Here is a 21,606-nt window from a genome sequence, read left to right as displayed (position 1 = left end):
AAAGTAAAACAAAAGCTGTAGAATGAGAAACTGAAATTTCAACTTGTGCTTTAAGTTTAGAAGTAAAATGCCTGAAGAAAAATATGTAGAATGGGAATGCTAAGCTAACAAGAACCAGGGAAACAAAAAGATGTTGGTTTGAATTTCAGTCACAGCCAGAATAAGATCATTATCAATATGGCATTGCCTTTATAGTACTAAAATGTATGTGATATTTGGGTAACAAGAAAAAAGCCACATTTCCATTGTGGATTTCCCATTTCATTCTAAAATATTACCATGCCAATAACTTTTTAAAGGACTAACTTTTCAGTTTTAATTGCAAATTTCCACACTATGGAAAAGAATTCAATACCCCGGAAAGGCTTGAATTTATTCTCCAGATCAAACTCCTGTCTTCCCAACCGAGACAAATCAATTCTCAAATCAGGGCAAATAGCATATTCTTCAAGGGTTTTGCTGATCTGATAAATTTTATCAGAAACAACATCTGGAGCTGGACCTGAAAATGTAATACAAACATAAGCTGTATCAATTCTTGAATATTGCCCCAAAACAGGGATTAAATGCTCTTAAACACAAAATATATTTTATATATTATTACGATACACAAAAGTTTAAATTAACATAGTATTTTAGAAGCGCTTGCGTATTTTATTACAGGTTTTTATGGTCTCTGAAATCTTCAGATTAAAACTGATCTGAATGTCTGATATGTTGTATCTTCTGAAAAATCAAATTAAATTCCTTGGGTTTAATGTTTCATCAAATATTAATTAGTAGGATTTTTTTTCCCAATCTAGTTCAATTACTGGGCCCAGATTCTTGGGGACAACAAGATGACTTTGCAAACCGCTTAGAGCAGGCTCTAAAGCACTGTGAAGCGATGTATAAGTTTAAGTGCTATTGCTATTGTTATTATGCACAAAATTTTGCAGCCAAGAGGCATACTAGAATTTTGAGAGTTTACAATGTTCTCACAAAATGGCTACCATGCTCTATGTGGAGAGTAACATATTTAATTTACCATAGGAAAAACTAGTGAGAATATTCCTTGTCACTCTTTTTTTTTCCATACAGGATGCATTCTACCAGTTATCTTCTATTAATTTTTTTGTGGAGAAGATGGGTATATTTCCAAATGGGGCTGCAGTAGTATATCAGATTCCTACTTATTTATAATTAAAGTAGTATTTTAGATATTTTAAAGAATATTTTAGAAATCTAATGGGACAAGAAGCTGTGCCAATATGAACAGAGGTGTCTGTGGCTACTACATCAGACTGTTTGTCATGGATCTCATGCCTGGAGACGAAACCATGACTATTCAAAGAGTTTAATTCCAAAAAACCAAATAATTGGAAAAAAGTCTACAGGCTTTTTAAACATTGTTTAAATATACTGTATTTACATCTAAGATGTCTTAAGATAGATAGCTGGATTGCTGGCTGACTTGCTGGATAGACAGATACAGACAGACATTATTTTTAAACTTTTATATGAGTATAGATGGTTAATGTAATAGGCAAATGTCTTTTTGGACCTTAGGTTTTTTATAATATATTCAAAGATGCAACAACTCTTACCTCCATTGGCAATGTTAAACTTTACTCCAAATTCTCCTCCAGGTCCTCCAGGACAGTGACTGGCTGTGAGAATAATCCCCCCAGCAGCTTTGACCTTTCTGATAATGCAGGACACAGCAGGAGTGGATAAAAGGCCATTCTGTCCAATAATCAATCTTCCAATCTAAATGCCAGAAAAAAACAATGGTTGATAGTACATGATTCCTTGGTTAAAGATTATCTCTGTTTTTACAAAACGAGAGCTTTGTTCCAAACATAACCATACTGGCTGACATCCAAGCTGCACAGCCAATATTTTGAGCCATTGATCACAATAAAGTAGCAAGGATTTTCAACTCTGATTGCACTGATGAATAAAGACGACGTACATTTAAGTTTTATCCATGGTTTCCTGATACATCTGCATCAGTTTCATAGTGTACACCTGCCTTCTTGCTCTATTATATCTCAGTCTACAGCAAGATTATAGCCAGTGGCCAAAAAACTCCATATGCCATCAAATGGTGCCATAAATGAAAGTCTAATAAATAAAATTAACATATAGCAGTATGAGAAAAACTGAGAAACCTTTTATTATAAGCTATGTCCATAATGCACATTCATCAATATGTCACACAGAATACAGAAATGTTAGAACTATTAGAATTTTTTATATCATGTTATAAAATACAGATTGATGTCTAATAATTTGTCTCTATTAAGAAGAAGCTATCTTAATAAATATAGCCAGTTTAGCTTCACTAAAGTTTGGGAAAAACAAAATCAATCACACTTGAGAATCAAAGCTGGGGTCTGTAATTTTGTCAATGGAAGTCATTAGAAATCAACTAGGCTTCATCAATATGCAGAAATCTAAAACATGTGGGTTCAACTGTAGGCTTAGGCTTTTAATAGGCATGAGAAAAGACAGCAACTGTCATTCATGGGAGCCTTTAGCAGGGTCAAAGAATGATTGATTGCTAGGACATGTAGCTTTCCCCAGAGTCAGATTTCTGTGTTAAAAATAAAGGCCAAGAATACAGTGCATTTCCGAACACTTTGGCTTACTGTGTTGTACTTGCCAAAATTAGTGTGAATCAAGAAGTAAGCCACATTCCATTCTTACAATATGACATAATTTCGGGTATGCAGTTATTAATGATTTGCTCACTCTCTTTAACATAACAAGAACGATTAATTGAACTATATTTTTTTTTCCTTTCAATTGTGCCAATTCTCAGAGTCTCCCGGGACAAGTCTCTGCAGTTTTCTTGGCAGGGTTTTTCAGAAGTGGTATGCCACTTTCTCCTTCCTAGAGCTGTCAGAAACTGACTGGCCCGTAATCATCAAGCCAGCTTTATGCCTAAGGTGGGACTAGAACTCACAGTCTCTCAATTTTTTGCCTGATGCTTTTACTGAATACATCAAACTGGCTTTCTATACTTTTATAGTGTTATTCTAATATTATTTGAGTTTAATACAAAAGTAACTTCAGAGACAAATAACCTATATGCCCATTTGGCACAAGAATATAAATTGATAAGAGCAGAAGTTAGTAGAAGTACTTTATTACAATTAAAGACCAGTTCAAAATCAGAAGGAAAAGAATTGTGAGACAGGAAATAAAAGTGCAGTAAAACCCAATAATTATGATATTGAAATTGGTTGAAGTAAGCTAAATTTAATAAATAGTGAAACAAAACCTTGTTAGAAGAAATAAACAAAATAAATGTTTATTACTATTATATTATATTCTGTAAACACATACACCAATATCTTAGGTTTTGCATAATTAATGTTGAGTGCTTCTATTGTGCAATATGCTGTTATATGAAGTTTGCTTTAGACCAATTGGTATCTAAAATAATAGTACATCATTCACCTAATTTTTAAACTAGAGTTCTCAAAAAGTTTTATATAAGAAGCAAGCATCCATTATACTCAAGTTTGCACTATGTGTAGCAATAAGTACAAAAGTGATTCTGAAATTGATAAAAACTGCATATTATGTGTGGATCCCAACTTAAGTTTCACTTATAAGTTTTCACTTATTGTAGATACTGCAAAATAAAGAAGTGATCTAATACTGAATGTCCAGCTATAAAGCCTATTTGTTCTTCAACCAAAATATTTTCAGGTTTGATCCATTCCAAGGATCTAGAACTGCCTAGCAGTCTGAAAACTGAGAGACTTAAATTTAAATCATTTATTTTTTGAAAGAGGAAAGCATGTTATTGTGGAATTATTGAAGAACAAAGCATATTTTACATATTGAAGAGACCACCATGGATTTTCTTTTTCAGTTACTAAAATCCAAGTACTACACTGAATATCAAACCAGTTAAGAAATTCTGCTCACAAAGTCTCCCTGATTTCTAAAGCCAGCTCTGGAATTCCTTTTACCCCTAGTTGGTATGTAATCAAGTCTTCAGAGATAATAATTTTGTCATGATGGTCTTCGTATGGTATGCAAAACAACAGCATAGCCGTATATGGAGTTCAAAAATGTGGCTTAGTGCCCTTAACATAGTGAGAACTTAGCAGATTTTGATGAGTGACATGAGCCTGAGGCTTCCTCCCAGTGCTACAGCTGAAAATGGGCGTTGGTAAATTTACCCGAGAATGTTCTTTCTATCTATGCTGCTAGAGAGCCCAGGATGGGTATGACTCCTTCTGATGACATCATCAAGCTGGGTCCGTCTAGTATAAAAGTAGCAGCCTGTGGGAGAAACCCCTCAGCTTTGGCGAAGATACTTGACAGACTTTAGTGAGTGTCTCTGAAAGCCAAAACAGAATTGTGAACCATAACATGCCTCACCACAATCCAGATGCAACAAGAGCGGGGCTGGGCTCTCTAGCACCATAGATAGAAAGGGAATTCTCAGGTAAATTTACCAATGCCCATTCTCCTCCATGCTGCTGTGAGAGCCCAGGATGGGACATACCAAAGCCTTCATGTCCTCGGGAGGCTCCTCGTCCGGTCTCTCACTCCGAAGTAGGCACCACTCGCTGAAGAACCTGTCTGCCAAAAGCCGTGCTTGTGGAGGCATAGGAATCCAAGTGGTAGTGTCTGATGAACGGAGACAGGGATGTCCATGTAGCCGCTCTGCAAATCTCCTCTACGGGTGCCTGGGTGGCTCACGCAGCCGAAGTTGCAGCACTTCTAGTGGAGTGTGCTTTCAAGCCGTGTTGTACTGGCAGAGCTTTGGCTTTGTAGGCCTGTGTGATGCAAGCCCTGATCCACCTGCTTAAGGTGGCAGGAGAGGCCTTGTTCCCCCAGTGGGAAGGGGAAAAGGATACAAACAGCCTCCATCTTCCTAAACGTTGAAGTGCATATAAATTCTAAGAGCACTCCTAAATCTAAGGTGTGCCACTTGCGCTCTAAGGCATGATGTGGATGGGAACAAAAATCAGGAACTACTAGGTCTTGGGCTCTGTGGAATACAGAATTATTTTGGGTACAAAGGCAGGGTCTAAATGAAGAACAACTCTATTGTCATGAAAAGTGCAGAGGTGCTGCCGTATAGATAGAGCAGCCAATTCTGACGCCCTTCTAGCTGAAGTAATGGCTATTAAGAAAACCACCCTGAAGTTCAAGAATTGAAGGGACACCTTTCTGAGGGGTTCTAAGGGAGGTTCTGTTAGGGCCAGGAGGACCTTGTGAAGGTCCCAGGATGGGAACCTTTGAACCACAGGAGGGCGGAGATTGGAAGCCCCTTTTAAGAATCTCTGAACTGAAGGATGATGGGACAAGGAAGGAAAGGAATCTAAAGAGATGACTGAAGCAAGAGCTGCTACTTGACGGCGTAAAGTGTTAGGAGCCAGACCTTTGTCAAGGCCATCTTGGAGGAAACGGAGGACCTGTGGGACCCCCACTACTGTAGGAGAGAGACCTTCCCTGTGACACCAATGACAAAAAACCTTCCAGGTGGCATTGTACATACGCGTCATAGAAGATTTACGAGACGCCTGAATAGTAAGGATGACCTGGTCTGGGAGATTGGCTTCTCTTAAGTTGGCTTCTCTTAAGTTGTTGCTCAAGTGCCACACGGTCATATTTACAGTTGTTTCAGTTTTAAATTTGGGGCTAGCCTTCTGGCACAGCAGTAGGCTAGCCCCAAATTTAAAACTGAAGCAACTGTGAAAGTCTGACTCACAGACGAACACAATACAGAAGCCTGATGATGGCAGATGAGATTCTGCCGAAACGTTGCTACAACTTTAAAAGCACAACTATAATGACGTGGGAAAATACCCGAACAAAGCTGAATACCATACATATATATGTGTGTGTGTGTGTGTGTGTGTACAGTTAGTCTTTGACTTTCAACCATTTGTTTAGCAACCGTTCAAAGTTACAACGGCACTGGAAAATGTCACTTATGACCAGTCCTTGCACTTACGACTGTCCTAGCATTCTCATGGTCATGTGATCAGAATTTGGGTACTTGACAAACAGCATGTATTTGTGATACATGCTGCAGCATCATGAGGTCATGTGATCATCATTTGTGACCTTCCCAGCTGGCTTCGGACAAGCAAAGTCAATGGAAAAGGCTGGATTCACGTAACGACCATGATTCACTTAACAACTGTGCAAAAACATTGCAAAATTGTATACAACCACCCCCCTTAAACAACCACCTTGATTAGCAACAGAAACTCTGATTCTAATTGTGGTCGTAAGTTGAGGATCATCTGTAGTGCATGTAGGACTACAGTGGGAATACCAGATTGAGGAAGACTGCCATAAGCAAGCTGCAATGAGTTAAGGAAGTGCTGAGAAAGCATGATAAACTGTATCTATATTTTGGAATGAAATACAAAGCAAGCATGGCTCCAGATTCTTTTATCTGAAAAGTGAGTTGGTTTCCCCCCCACCCCTTGCTTAAATGGTCATGCATAAAACGAAAACCATTCATCTCCTTGGGAAAGAGCTAAATTAAGAGCAACCTTATTTCATTTTTAAAAGATGGTATTAATGTAACAGCAAATATTTATAGCTTTTAGTGAGGGATAAGCCCCTTATGACTTAGCAGCGTGCTTTGCAAACAAGATTTGTTATTTCTACCTTATTGGAAACAGTTGAGGTTTTCCAAATTCCCTTTAAGTCACCTTGTTCTTCCAAGTTTCCCCTTTTAAAATTTACTTATTAGACAATGTGGAACTATTCCAGCTTGACGAGAAAGTGATCTAATACTGAATGTCCAGGTGTAAAGCCTGTCTGTCCTTCAACCAAAATATTTTCTGTTTTGATCCATTCCAAGGAACCGAGAAGCAAAATTCCATTGGGACTTCCGTTACTAGCAATTCAAGGAAGGAAGGAAATTGTATTTCTTGTCTTAATGAGGCTGCCATCACCTCTGCTACTGTTTAAATGGAATTGAATTGGATAAGGAAGAGTTTGGGATGATTAACAGAACATTCTTCTACTTTGGCTGAGATCCTAACTCTAATCAGAGAACAGGGAAGAAATTCTTTCTCTGATACAAACTTTTTCAAATCTCTAGAAGTCTGCAAAAGAAGGCCAAATTAGTAAAACTTTTAAAAATTTTCTGACAATACTAAGTCTTTCCATATTTGACCTAGAATAAAATATTATCAATCATTTTGGAGTATTTTTCATCCTTATAATGACTTCTTTCTGTTTGTGAAACTGCCCCTTATTTCTAGATCATACTATAGACTTGTGTTCACTCAGCTTTTTCTGCCAAGGGGAGGTACTAAATGCTAAAAAGATGGGAACAAATTATGCAAACTCTGGAGTAATCTTTCCAGTTTTTGTTTATATACATGTCTTGTAAAACAATACATATTTACATCGCACATATTTACAAAGTCAACTTTTGATCCAATCTCCTTAAAAACATAAAAACAATTCATAAAATGACAGGTCCTATATTTTTGCTAAGTTAATAAAAAAAAGTAAGAGTTGAAAAGAATATAGAATGAGAGAAAGTCAATCATCTTGGCTTAAATTTTGTTAAGGAAAGGTGGAAAAATATTAAATAAATATTAAATAATCACTAGAATCAGTCATTATCATATATTTTTACTGAGAATTGCAAATACTTTTGTAAGTTAGATTTGCTATTTAAAATGCACTATGGCGTAGCATTTGGCATTTGTACAAAGCACAGAAAATCGTAACATGGCATAGTGTGACATGTTTACACATAAACATAGTCAACAATCTACTTCAGACCTAAGTAACCAGGAAGCAATGCAGATTGTTAAAATTCACAGTGTAGAGATGTTGCCAAATGATAGCACAGAAATCATGTTAACAGACTGAACGTATCTTCACAAGACTGTATACTCCTGAAATACATCAACATTTTGTACAGATTTTATGTGATTTGTTCTTATACGACTCTACATTACTGATACATGATGACTAACAATGAGAGTTAGATCTAGGTTTAAGACATTAGGCTACAAAACGGGCAACCATGAATTCTTGTCCGGCTTTAGCCATGAAAGCCAGCTGGATGTATGTTGGAGGTATGTTGGATATTGAGTTATTTGTAAAAATAATAAAAGCAATATACACTGTATCTGTATACATATACATACATATATGCGTACATATACACACACACACATATATAATAAGCAAAGAAAGAAAGAAAGAAAGAAAGAAAGAAAGGTCTGGATCAGAGTGACAAAACCACAGACAATGTATCCTTTAATATAAGAACGTATCAGCAGAATATTAGTGCTGTTGAAAGCTTTGTGCAGCAAATCAAAAGTCATAGTTCAAAAGAGAATAAAATCAACATGCAAAGGGCATGGAGCCACAGTTAATGCTTTTATTTTAACTTAAGCTAAGACTTTCATTTTTGTGTGTGTGTTTTGTTTTGGTAGTGGTGAGTTTGGAATACCAAAACTACACTATCAAAATTGCAGCTAATAGAACACTATGAGACCAAGGCTCGCGTCATCTTGAACCATGAGATGGGTGGCACCCAGGGGTGGGTTTCTACCGGTTCTGTCCACCTCTGTAGAACCGGTAGCTCTGAAGAGCAGCAGACATAGAACCGGTTCTATGTCTGCTGCTGTTTTGGCCCACCTGCCTGCCTGGGCTCTTACCTGACCTTTATTTCCTGCTTTTTCAACCGCAGCTGCTTTGCGTGACACAGCTGCAGTGGAAAAAGCAGGAAAAACGTGCTTTTTCAACTGCTGTGCACCCACGCCCAGCACTGCTCAGCTGTCCAGGCAGCTAGCCGATGATGGTATACACACATGTGATTTACACAAAACATTAAATCACTGAAATGTAAAATCACTGAACCGGTAGTTACGCCGGTTGGATCCCACCTCTGGCGGCATATAAATTTAATAAATACAAATAGAAGGCTCTTTTTGCAACAGCACAGCCCTTTTGCTATCAAAAGACAGCAGACTTTTCCACAAGGCTGGAAAGGGAATGAGAAGTAGAGAGGTTGGCAAATAGAAGAAGCAAAAATGTGGGAAATGCAGAGCAGGCAAGTTCAGTGCTGGAAGGAAGCAAGAAATGCAGTGGAAAGAACAGCATGAATATATACGTACGAAGAATGTTTGGAGGTAAGGAGACTATGAGGAAATCAAATAGGTCATACACGTAAGGAATGGGAATGGATGGAAGATTCCGACTTTAGGGCAGAATCAGGAAAGTTCTGATGTATTTCGAATACAGTATGTTTTAATATATAGAATGGGAATTTTCAAACTGGGTTGAATGTCTCTCTATCTGATGAACTGAAGTCAGAGTGGAGGCACTGGCTGAAGTCACAAAATGAAAACAATAATCTAAAACTGAAGGGAGACAACTTCACAATCAGATTGCTGATCATTTCTATCCCCACTAGAGCTTCTAAGAATACAGCATTGCATACAAGACACAATTTCCTATCCTTATATCAATAGATGCAGAAAAAAATTGGCCAAAAACCCTTGAAGATTTAACATGGAGTAGAATGAATTAACTGTTCGATCATATTGTACTACTAACTTTACAACTGCTATATAATCACTTGTTTTATTCTAAAAAAAAATCCAACAACCCCAAGAGTTTAATCACTTAAGAATGTGACTACTTAAATGTTTCGTACTTGCTTCCAAGTATTAGAAGCATTTAAGGGACAGCCATGAACGTGCTCCAATTTTCTTCACATGGATCCCTGTGACTATTAAAATAACTACCCCTTACTTTGTGTACTTACTTTATGCATACTTATGTATGATCAGGACGGTATTCTCAATTTTTAAAAAAGTTTCTTGCTGGTTTATGGCTTTGAACACAGACAGGATCTGAAAGACTAGCCATCTGTTTGAAGGACCGGAGAAGAGTGTGCATTTTGGTTGGACAATTCTGTAGAATATCCTGAAGCACAACCTGTTCTTAGATGTTGTTCTACTAGTTTCAACTTTTGAACAATACTTAAAACAATAACAAAAATATATAGCTTTGAACCATACTGGTTTTTAATTGTAAATTTAATAAAATTTATTTCAAAAAAATAAAAGAAACATACTGGTGAGCAGACATTTACATTCTCCTCCATGCTGCATCAAGAGACCAGGATGGGTTGACTCCTTCCTATGATGTCATTTAGCTGAGTCTGTACTAAGATATAAAAGCCAGCCCCTGGGAGAGACCCCAGTTTTTGACTCAGCTCCTTTCAGTCACTAGCAGTGTCTCTGAAAGCGTTTTGTTAGACAGCACTCACAGCGATCTTCAGTACTTTTTTCCTCGCTTCAAGCAGCTCCCAGGGCAGCTGCTCTTCCAGGAGAGCAGGGCTCTCTCTCCTGCAACGTTACAGAGCTCTGTGCAGGCAAGCTGGGCAGCATCTGCAGACCTCCCCCACACCTGCGGTTTGGAGCGATCGTAAAAACGATTGGCAAACTGATAAGAGCACAAGCCAGCTGATTGTGTGGCTGGTTGCTGCGTTTTTCCCTTGCTGACTTCACTCGGGCCTCTATATAGCCTAAGGAGCGATTCTTCGATCTTGGAGCCTGTTTTCCTGTAGTCAGTGGCCATCTTGGATTCAAGCCTTCCACCATGAGGTGAGAGGCCATTTTGTAAGCCCGGGGGCCATTTATACCCTAAGGGGCTTAATAGAAAAATTTCTAAACAGCTTCTTTCCAACGCAAGATCCTTTATTCTACAAATGGAGCAAGATAAGGCTCAGGAGAGCTTTCCCCCCAGTGGAACAGTCTCTTAAGAGAAAAAGACGTAGGCAACGCACCCAATCAGTCCAGAGGGAGGTGGCTGCTAAAATCAAAGCTAAGGCTCTAGCCCCTAAGAAGGCTACTCAAGTTGAATTGAGGGCAAAGAAGCGCAGACATGCAGCTCTAGAGAGGCAGTTCAATAGAACTATTCAACAGAAGGGAGTGCAACTGCAGCATGTTTCAGGTGATACTTGTGAGCCCCAACCAAGCCCTCCCAGGGGAGGAGAAGTTATCTGTGAGCCTCTCCATCCTCCATCCTGGTCTCCTGAGGCTCTTTCTGTACAATCAGATCCTCAGGATCTAAGCAGATCTGCGTCTTATTTCCAACAGGCTTCTGTGCCCTTTGCTCCCCCACTCCCTCCAGGCCTCGAACCTCTCCTCAATCTAGGCCTGAAGCCACCTTCACTCCCACAGCAGCGGGCCTTCGGCCTTCTGCCTCTACTTTTGAGCATAGACCAAGGGATATCCAAGAAGTTGTCTCATTAGTCATTAGGCAGGGACTTCAAGCAAATTTTTCAACCTCTGGAAAAGGTTCAGGCCCTTCTCCCTTCTCAATCTGTAAGTTCCTTGCCTCATCATCCTGATTTACACAGGCCCCAGGACCTCGGGGTCCATTCTTCTCTACCAGAATGGGAGGAGGTTGATGAGGAAGGAAGGCCTTCACCATCTGAACACAGTTACTCTTCTCACTCAGTGTGTGAAGAGGGTGAGATTTTTGACCAAAATCTTTCAGAGGAAGAGGATTCTCGCCCAGAGCAGACATCCCCTGCATTGGTTTTCAAACCTACTCTCTTCAGGCCATTACTCAGCAAGGCCTTGGTCACTGCCAAGCTGTCGCCAGAGGAAGTGGCTCCCAAGCCACAAGGAAATCCCTCTAGCCAAAGGAATTCACTCTTCTCCAAGCCTGTAGTGCATGCAGAGGTTTTGCCTTCTCCCACTTTGTTCCTGGACATGGTCAAGGAACAGTGTGCTTTTACTTCGGCAGGTCCTCGCCTATCTTCTCTGGATAAGTGTTTCTACAACATCAGCGCAGCCCTGGACAATGCCCTGGCAGTACGTTCTGTTGACATTCCGGTTCTGGCCCCATTCTCATCTTCTGGCACTCCCAAGGAGCCAGAAGATATCCTGAAACCAGATGATAAATGCTCCGAACAGACCCTCAAGTGCAATCATCAGGCCGCTGCTTGGGCTGTTCGGGCTTCAACAGCAGCATCCTTCTTCACCAGGGCATCCATATGGTGGCTGCGCCAACTCCAAAATAGATTACCTGCTTCTGACTTTCAGTCTCACCAAGACCTTAATAAGATTATTGCAGTGGCAGAATTCACTGCGGATGCCACTCTCAATTCCGCCAAATTTGCATCCAAGGCCATGGCATCTTCTGTAACAGCAAGGAGACTTTTATGGTTCCGAAATTGGCAGGCGGAGTCACACCAAAAATGGAAGCTGGCTTCAGTTCCATTCGCAGGCAGTAAGCTTTTTGGCGATGCTCTGGAACCTTATCTCATCGAAACTAGAGATAAACGTAAAATTCTCTCTTCCTCTGGGAAGAAAGCCGACTATCGCCTTGCTCCTGCCTTCCGAGCGGAGACCTCATCTCGCTTCCCCTGCTCTCACAGGCTGTACTCCCAACTCCAAGACCAATGGCGGAAGCATCTGGCAGGCAACAACCTTCTACTGGTAAACGGCCCTTTCGGGGGGGGAGGGGGTCAGTCCTTCCATTGCTCTAAGTAATCCCTCATTCTCCCTAGGTTGCCTAGGGAGGTTGCCTAGCCTTCTTTGCCTCCAAATGGGAGAAGTCAACGACGGATGCCTGGGTGCTCAGCACTATTAGGTCAGGGTTACAATTGGACTTCCTAACGCCAACCCCCAAATTTTTTTTGATCTGTCCTGTCTCTCGGGACATTTCCAGGCAAGCCCTCATGAATCAGGCCATTCAGCACCTTCTTGAAATCAGGGCTATTCAACCTGTTCCCCCATCTCTACGGGGGCATGGTCTTTACTCTCACCTTTTCATTGTTCCCAAAGCCTCAGGGGGGTGGCGAGCCATCCTTGATCTAAAATTTCTCAACCAATTTGTAAAATACAGGTGATTTAAAATGCAGACTCTGCATTCTATTTTAGAGAGCATTCAGGAGGGCAACCTCCTCTCTTCCATTGATCTCACTGAGGCTTACCTCCACATCCCAATTTGGCCTCATCATCGCCAGTTTCTCCGTTTCTGTTATCAGAATACCCATTACTAGTATCGAGTACTTCCCTTCGGCCTCTCATCGGCTCCAAGGGTCTTCACGAAGGTTCTGGCAGCATTGATGGCATCTCTGCATTCTATTCCAGTGAGGATCCAATGCTACTTGGACGACATTTTGATTCTATCCTCTTCCATCCTTGCGGCCCATTGGGATTTGCAAATTACCCTGTCATGTCTCCAGTGCCATGGATTTTCCATCAACACCAAAAAGAGCCAGCTCTCTCCCACAGCCACATTGCAACATTTGGGAGCAGTCATCGATACCATGTCGTGCCAGGTTTTCCTGTCCCCAGCTCGTGGAAAGAGCATTGCAGAGATCATCAGCCAGATCCAGCAATATCAAATTGTCCCCCTGTCACTGCTGTCCAAACTTCTGGGGAAGATGGTCTCCTGTACTGGCATCATCCCGTGGGCTCGGCTCCACTCCCAACCCCACCAATGGTTCCTGCTTCCCTACCAACGAGCAGGAATCAGCCACTCATCCATCAAGGTCCCACTCCAGCCACAAATCCGGAGATCTCTCAATTGGTGGCATTCCCCATCAATCTGGAGGGGACTCCTGTTCAGGGACCCAGACAGGCTAGTGATAACCACCAATGCCAGCCTCCTGGGTTGGGATTCCCACATGCAGGGCCAGATAGCTCAGGGAATTTGGTCCAGATCAGAGCAGACCCTTCCCATAAATTGGCTAGAGCTCAGAGCCATTCTTTTGGCTCTCAAGCATTTCAGACAATCAGTGACCGGCTCTCATGTTCTAGTCCTTACGGACAACATGGCTGCAAAGGCTCATTTCAACCAGCAAGGGGGGACGAGGTCCAAAGCCCTCATGAGAGAGGCTCTACATTTGGGGTTATGGGCAGAGAAACACCTGTTGTCGATCTCGGCGAACCACATCTCCAGGGTCGACAACTCCCAGGCCGACTGGCTCAGCAGGAGCCTAGTCGACCAGGCAGAATGGTCCATTCCTTCGTCTCTATTCAGGGATCTTTCCCTCAGATTCGGAACACCGGACGTGGATCTCTTCTCCACTCCTCAAAACGCCCAAGTCACCAGATTCTTCACCAGGTTTCCTTGCCAGGGAGTGGAGGGGACCAATGCTCTTCGGTGCAGATGGCCCAAGGGTCTCCTCTATGCCTTTCCCCCGCTTCCCATCACTCCAGCAGTAATTCAGAAGATGTTGGAGGAATGTGCGGAGCTCCTCCTCCTGGCACCCTATTGGCCAGGGAGGCCCTGGTTTGCAGACCTGGTCAACCTATCGGTGGCTTCTCCTTGGAGGATCCCAGCCCATCTAATCTCCCTTCACCAGGGGGCCCTGCTCCACCCAGAGCCCCAGTGGTTCAAGCTGACCGTGTGGCACTTGAGTGGCAGCAGCTAGAGGAGGCTGATCTTCCATAAAGGGTCATCCTCACTATCCTGGCCTCTCGCAAACCTTCTACAAGGCACACCTATGATGCCACCTGGAAGGCTTTTTCCCGATGGTGCCTCAGGGAGGGTCTTTCTCCTGCTTCAGCCTAGTTGGCAGAAGTTCTTAGCTTCCTTCAGCATGGGCTGGAGAAAGGTTTGGCCCCCAACATCTTACGCAGGCAGGTTGAGGCCCTCTCCTCGGTCCTTCATGGGGTTCGCTTCCTTCCTTATCCCATCACACTTCAGTTAGGAAGTTTTTGAAAGGGGCTTCCAACTTGCACCCACCAGTGGTTCACAGGTATCCTTCCTGGGACCTTTATATGGTCCTTAATGCCCTTACAAAGCCCCACTTTGAACCCCTTAGAACAGTGTCTCTCCGTTTCCTGACTCTTGTTGCCATAACTTCTGCCAGGAGAGTTTCCGAGCTTGCTGCGCTTTCCATCAGACAGAACCTTTGTTCCTTTCACGATGTTAGGGTTGTTCTTTGTCTGGACCCCTCATTTATTCCGAAGGTTAACAACTGGTTTCACAGGTGCCAGGACATTGTTTTGCCTGACTTCTGTCTTCTCCCGCACCATGACTTAGAGCGGCAGTGGCACACGCTAGACGTAAGAAGGGCTCTTAGAATATACATTAAGCGCACTTCCTCCTTCAGGAAGTCGGAAGCCATGTTTGTTTCCTTTTTCCCTTCTCACTTGGGGCACAGGGCCTCTTCTCCTACTATTAGCAGGTGGGTCAGGTCTTGCATTGAGCAGGCCTACAAAGCTGCGGCCCTTCCGGTTCCCTGAGGTCTGACGGCGCACTCTACCAGAAGCGCAGCCACTTCTGCTATCTGGGCAACCCAAGCATCCTTGGAAGAGATTTGTCGTGCGTCCATGTGGACATCCCCGTCTCCTTTCATCAGACACTACCGTCTGGATGCTTTTGCCTCAGCGACTGCAGCCTTCGGCAGACGGGTGCTTCAACGAGTGGTTCCACAGTCGGTGTGATGAGCTGGACGAGGACCCGCCTGTGGACATGCAAGCTTCGGTATGTCCCATCCTAGGCTCTCGATGCAGCATGGAGAAGTTACCGTTGGGCGTTGGTAGAACGCCCTTTCTATCTATGCTGCAAGAGAGCCCAGCCCCTCCCTTGATTCGTCCAGAGAGGGTAAGACATATTTCTGTATTTATTTTGGGCTTTCAGAGACACCTTTCAGTCTGTCAAGTATCTTCGCCAAAGCTGGGGTCTCTCCCGGGGGCTGGCTTTTATATCTTAGTACAGACTCAGCTAAATGATGTCATAGGAAGGAGTCAACCCATCCTGGGCTCTCTTGCAGCATAGATAGAAAGGGCGTTCACGGTAACTTCTACCAATGCCCAGTCTAGCTGTGGTGGGAGTGTGTTGTGTGCGAAGGAGCTTTTAATCATGCAACTCCTTTTCGGAAACCATAGAAGAATATTTCTCAAAATGCTATGTTTTTTTTTCTTTTAACAAAAATAAAAATCAGCTGAAGAAACTGGGACATGTTTAAAGCATACTTGACCAGAGTGTCTAGAATGTTTGAGCTAGCAAACCCTATACATTCAAATAATGGATTGTTCTAAATTCTCTGTGCCTTGCCTTAAAATCAAAATGCCATAGTTTATTAAAAAAAACCTTTAAAATGCCTTGACTTTTAATACATTTCGTGGAATGTAAAACTATTTCTGTCTATCAGTATTCAGTCAAGGCACTATTATCAAAATTCTAATGTCCCATATATAATTTGAAAAATATAAAACATATAGTCACATAAAATTCTGAGTGACTTGTTAAGGAAAAGTCTAGGAATTGCCACTTCAACCAACCTGTTTCATAATTGTCATATATTTAAACCAATAAATTAACTTTGATATAGCCATAGACAAAAAGATTGCGAACGTCTCAGATGCTGCCAAGGTTTTATTTTTCTATTCCTTATATGTTCTTCATAACAGCCAAGTTCACATCACTTAAAGTAACTTGTTTGAAGAAGCTTCTTGGATGAGAAGCAAAATGTTTTCAAAGAAAAAAAAAACAAGAAAGTCCAGTTGCCTTTTGGGAAAACACTTTTAGGACAATCATGATCTGGATGATTGAGAATCTCCATACACTGTCCATTTTGGTTTCTCAACCAGTTTTCATGGCTTACCTTACTGTGTGATACTGGCCGACTGTAATTTAGTCAATAAACCATAATTAATAAAAAACACTGCTTAATGCAACGTATGAACCAGCTAATATTTTCCCAGTGTAATCAAATGTTGTAGTGCATTGAAACTGAAAGCTGTCTTATAGAAAGTAATACTGTATTTTTAATGCTTCTGGCTCATAACTGCCATTACTGGCAAACAGTCAAATAAGAGGCATGTTTTTAAGTTTCTGGATCAAACATGGAATTTTTTCCCATACAAAGCATGTTCTTCAGCTCTTTCCCACATTCCACAACTATAAGAACAGATTGTTTCTGTCACTTATATTTTTTCCTCAACAAATTTAACAAGATTAGATTAAAAGAAGAAAGTCTCAGCGTTCATGACAAGCCAGATTTTTCAAGAATATAATGAACATTTAACTAATTCTAAATTATGGTGGCATGTGATAAGGAAATGGCTACAACTATGATGTCAAAATAGCAGCACTATAACCTGCAGTTATAATAAAATAATCACAAATAAATGATTACAATGTAGTAGCCTGATCTGTCCTCCTGACATACCGTGTTTTCCCGAAAATAAAACTCCACCTTATATTTTTTGCCACAGAAAAAGGCACCAGGTCTTATTTTCAGGAGAGGTCATCCCCTGACTAACCTCACTAGCGCACATCGCCCCTGGCCTCCTTTTCACTGACAGAGGCTTCAAGAACTTCTTCTGCGGCCAGTAAGACTTTCCTGAAGGCCTCTGCATCCGATAACAGAGCTCCAGATTGTTCCGGAGTTTTGTTAGCAGCTACAGAGGCCTTCAGGAAAGCTTGCCAGCCTTGCTGGCTGCAGAAGAAATAGGCTAGCAAGGCTGGTGTTGGGATGTGCGAGGCCTGGCTACAACTGTCCAAAGGTAAGTAGTAGGACTGCTCCACCCCCCACCCCCCCATCCCAACCCTAGCTTAATTATTACCCATCCACTCTGGAGTGTGTGGGATCTTAATTAGGGCTTATTTTGGGAGTAGCGCTTAATATTGGGTGCACATGTAAAAATCAAGCTAGGACTTACTTTCAGGGTAGATTGTATTTTTGGGAAAACGGGGTATTTTATGGGGAAGGTCAAGTCTGATGTGATACAACAGAGGAAAGGTTAGATGTTTTTTAATGTCAGCAATTTGGAATATTTAACCAGTGGGCTCCAAAATGCAAAGCAACAGGGGAGGGAATTAAAGTGCTGATTCTGTACAGTATGGAAAAAATATCCAAGTAATGGGACGGGATAAAGAAAGAATCTACTGGAACAAGTACATGCTTTGTGGGTGATCAATTATATCCTAGGCTAGTTAAAATATTTTCCAGGAACTATTCCAATCAGAACTCACACGGCTTTTAGTCAGCAAAACAATATGTCAGCAAAATGTTGACTGGCCCATTCAGATTCCTGTTTTACCATAAAACAAAGTCACCAGATTGCATTATCCTTACCTATTGTGTACCAGGTTAAGACAAGGGACTGGTGGATTCTCCTTCTTTCATGTGTTACCTGTGGGCCATCAATCACTTTCCCTAAGTGGGCAAAGTGAGTACAGAGAATAGCTTAGACCAATGGGTTCTATCCAACTAACTCTTCTGTGCAACAAGGATTTGTTCTTTGTTTCAGGGGTCTCCAACCTTGGCAACTTTAAGACTTCTAGACTTCAACTCCCAGAGTTCCTTAGCCAGCTTAGCCACGGCTTAGCAAAGCTGGCTAAAGAACTCTGGGAGTTGAAGTCTTAAAGTTGCCAAGGTTGAGGACCCCTGCTATGTTTACTGTCTGAGGAATCCATCCAAGACCTGAAAAGTCTTATGCAAAACACCAATCAGACATTATCGAGCAGAGGTCTCTGAAGTCCAAGCCAAATTGGACACAGAGGACCAAACCCAGCAACCAGCCAGAAAGGAGCATAACTACAGCAATCTAAAGTGACAAAACAACAACAACAACAACTATGGAAATCCTAAACCCAACCACATCAGCAATCAAATGGTCAGTGAAGGGTAACAAACTTTAGCCATTAAAATTATATCAGAACAAAAAAACAAACAAAGATAAAATTTAGACCTGAATAAGGGAAGGATGCCTGTCAGAGACTGGAGCTGGGAAGAGGGCTGGCAGTGAAAAACTAACATGGCAGAAAAAAACATTACCGGGCCATGTTTGTGCCTTAATCTGGAGTAAAAGAGGAAGAGACAGCATTTACAATTCATCTGATAAAATCCTACAGGTAAGATAGATTTAGCCTTGGAAATCATGCTATCTCATTAGCACCCTGTTTGGTTTTGCTTATTCTAGCTTTTAATCTCCTTTATCTCCAATTTGTGCTTTGCTCTTTACAGTCGCTAGCTTCAGATTATGTCTATTCAAGTTTATATCTGGTTTATTATAGGTTATTCATAAACTTTTTTGTGTGTTGTTGTGGAAGTGAGCAATCTACCGAGGTGCCAAGAAGTGCGCCATCAAATCCAGCTTAATATCAGTAGAAAATAAAAAGGGTGGGCACTCCTTTTTTAGATTATCTCTCTCTTTGTAAAGAGCATAACAAGGAACATGTCAAAATTATTCAGTAAAAGTATAAAAGACATTTGCAGAGGGTTTGGCTGAACGTTCTAATTTCCTTCCAAGGCAGATTTGTCTCCAATACGTTCCCACAGCAAATGTACTATTGTCTCTTCAGAGGGTGATTCCTTATTCTCTGCAAGCCAAGAAAAAGGTCAGGCAGATGTCACTGAGCCAGAAATATACTGTGTAGCCTTCAAAAATACAACTATTCAATATGTATAGCTTGGATATTAAACATATCCTTGTTACATTGAAATTATGGGTTTTGAACTTATAAATCGGCCTTAATTATGTCTAAGTGCACATATTTCTTCCTAAATAGATTTACTGGTATGATGGAACTTCTTTTAAACCAAAGGAATGTAGGTAACCATGCTTGAGAAACTGTAACTTTTCACCTCACAGACTTCAATTCCTCCTTATTCTATGAAATTATGGAAATATAAATTACAAGAGTGAATACTGGCTGAATTCTCACAACTTACACGTATTTCACCACAAGTAACACAACTTCTGGTTTCACATAACACTCTGAATTAACCAAACAGACTGAGTTTGCACTATACGCTAGGCTAAAATGTTGGTGTCTAATACTTTCATGGTAGGTCATGAAAAGGCTGGAACAGCTGAAAGCATGCCATAGGCAAACTACATGATCAGGCAGATTGAGTGAATAACAAAATCAATGGAACGCTACACTAGAGGGGAGAAATTAGACAAAGACTTTGGAACAATTTGATATATAAGATGGAAGGCAAGATAACACAGTGAAAAAAACAATTTGATAGATATGGTGGAAGGCAAGATAACACAGTGAAAAACCACTGCATTTTTCCCATATACCATTGGAGTAAATATGTCAAACTCAATATGTGAAACACAGAAAACTTAGTGAGCTTCCAAAATAGACCCCAGTAAACTGTAAACTATCAACAGCTGTTTTCTAACATTCACAACAAACCAGTCAGTACACCAAGTCCTGTAGCACACTACAACAGTCAGGAACTTACACAGGTGGAGCAATGAAGGGCAGGCTAGCAAACAGATCTACAAAGGAAAGGATGGGCCATTATAGATATAAATGAATTGGATGGAAGCTATGGATAACAGAAGGCCAGATGGCGTGTGACAGAATATATATTCTACGCATCTGTAATAAGATGTGATAGAATAAATCATGGACTGCAGATCTATTACCCTATGGATCCAATCCATTATCCACTAGAATAATGACAACTTGAAGATTCAAAAGGAGATCGGATCCAGTTGACCTTATGAATTGGTTTTTTCAAGATCAACTGGATCCAACCTCTTTTTGAATTCAGAATTCTCCAAAATGGATAAGAAGGACAGATTGCCCTACTATCATCCTCATGACCCGAGTTAGACGTGCTGGGTGGGTGATATCCCGCTGGAGAAAAGTCCGCCTTCAACCAAGCTCCGGAGGAGCCAAGGGAGGCGCCGCCCTTACCCCGTTAGCTGCCGCCATCTGCACCACCACCTCGGTGGCCGTCTTGCTGAAGTACCTGCCGTCGCTGCCCACCACCATGGTGCAGCCCTGGCGGTCGCGCAGGTCGATGGAGGACAGCAGGCTCTGGATGAAGTTAGGCAAGTAATTGCGCTGGCCCTCGAAGACCGCGGTGGGCCTCCTCAGCCCTCCGCCGCCCGTCGGCTTCTGGTCCTCGTACGGGACCGTCTGCATGGTCAGCACTGGGATCGGGCTTCCCTCCATGGCGCTCGGCTTCTAGCCCGCACGGGATCCCGGCGAGGAGCTTCTTTCGATCGGCGCGGCGATGTTTCTCGCCCGCGGCGCTCCCCTTAGGAGAAGGATGAGCTCCCAGAGCCGCCCCGCCCTGCCCAGCCACCCCACCGCGCCTCTTTTCCCGCCTTAATCCTCGTTCTGCCTCGGCGTCCCGTAGCTGTGCATGATGCCGATTAGCAAGTTCGCTTCAGGAAAGCAACGAGCAAGAGGCTTCTTCCCGCCCGGGGCGCTCGCAGCCGCTTTGCCCCGCGCTCTCCCTCTCTGCAATGTCCTCCGGGACAAGCCAGCTGCCCTTTTCAAAGAAGGACACGAGGGGGCTGGCAAAGCCTCTTTTGCAGGCGGCAGCCTCGGCCAGTAATAACCCTGGTAAGCAAAGCTGAGAATTGTTGTCCGCTGCCAGAGATGTAACTAGAAGCTGGGGCGTCTCTCTCTCTCTCTGAAAGACATTTGTTCCAGAGGATCACATCCTGTCAGTCCTCCAACTTTCTATTTTGCACAAAGCTGCCCAGCCCCTTTATAGATCAGCCTGGCGCGCTTCTCGCCTTGCTGGTTTGGGAAGACTCTTTTGGATCAGCTAAAAGAGAGCATAAGGCGTGGAAGGGGGGTGGAAGTTTGCTCATACACACACATGCTAAAAGCATTAGGACAATGTTCTGTTAGGACAATGGG

At 42.1% G+C, this 21,606-nt stretch overlaps 1 protein-coding gene across 1 annotated transcript in view; it reads right to left on the bottom strand.

Moving 5' to 3' along the window:
- The window catches only part of PGM5 (phosphoglucomutase 5), a 63,902-nt gene extending 42,697 nt beyond the window's left edge, over positions 1 to 21,205 (bottom strand). Inside the window, exons 1-3 of the mRNA XM_026703772.2 lie at positions 20,647 to 21,205; positions 1,587 to 1,749; positions 356 to 502 (exon numbers count right to left, since the gene is read on the bottom strand). Coding sequence (XP_026559557.1) covers positions 356 to 502; positions 1,587 to 1,749; positions 20,647 to 20,907 — 571 coding nt within the window. The 5' untranslated portion in view covers positions 20,908 to 21,205. The remainder of the gene's footprint in view (positions 1 to 355; positions 503 to 1,586; positions 1,750 to 20,646) is intronic.
- Between the last annotated feature and the right edge of the window lie 401 nt (positions 21,206 to 21,606).

The sequence above is a fragment of the Pseudonaja textilis genome, chromosome 2 (assembly GCF_049901715.1).
Source record: "Pseudonaja textilis isolate UNSWEBS1 chromosome 2, rPseTex1.2, whole genome shotgun sequence".
In the NCBI taxonomy this organism is placed as follows: Eukaryota; Metazoa; Chordata; class Lepidosauria; order Squamata; family Elapidae; genus Pseudonaja; species Pseudonaja textilis.
The sequence above is the reverse complement of the archived record's forward strand: the minus strand, read 5'-3'. Positions and strand labels throughout refer to the sequence as shown.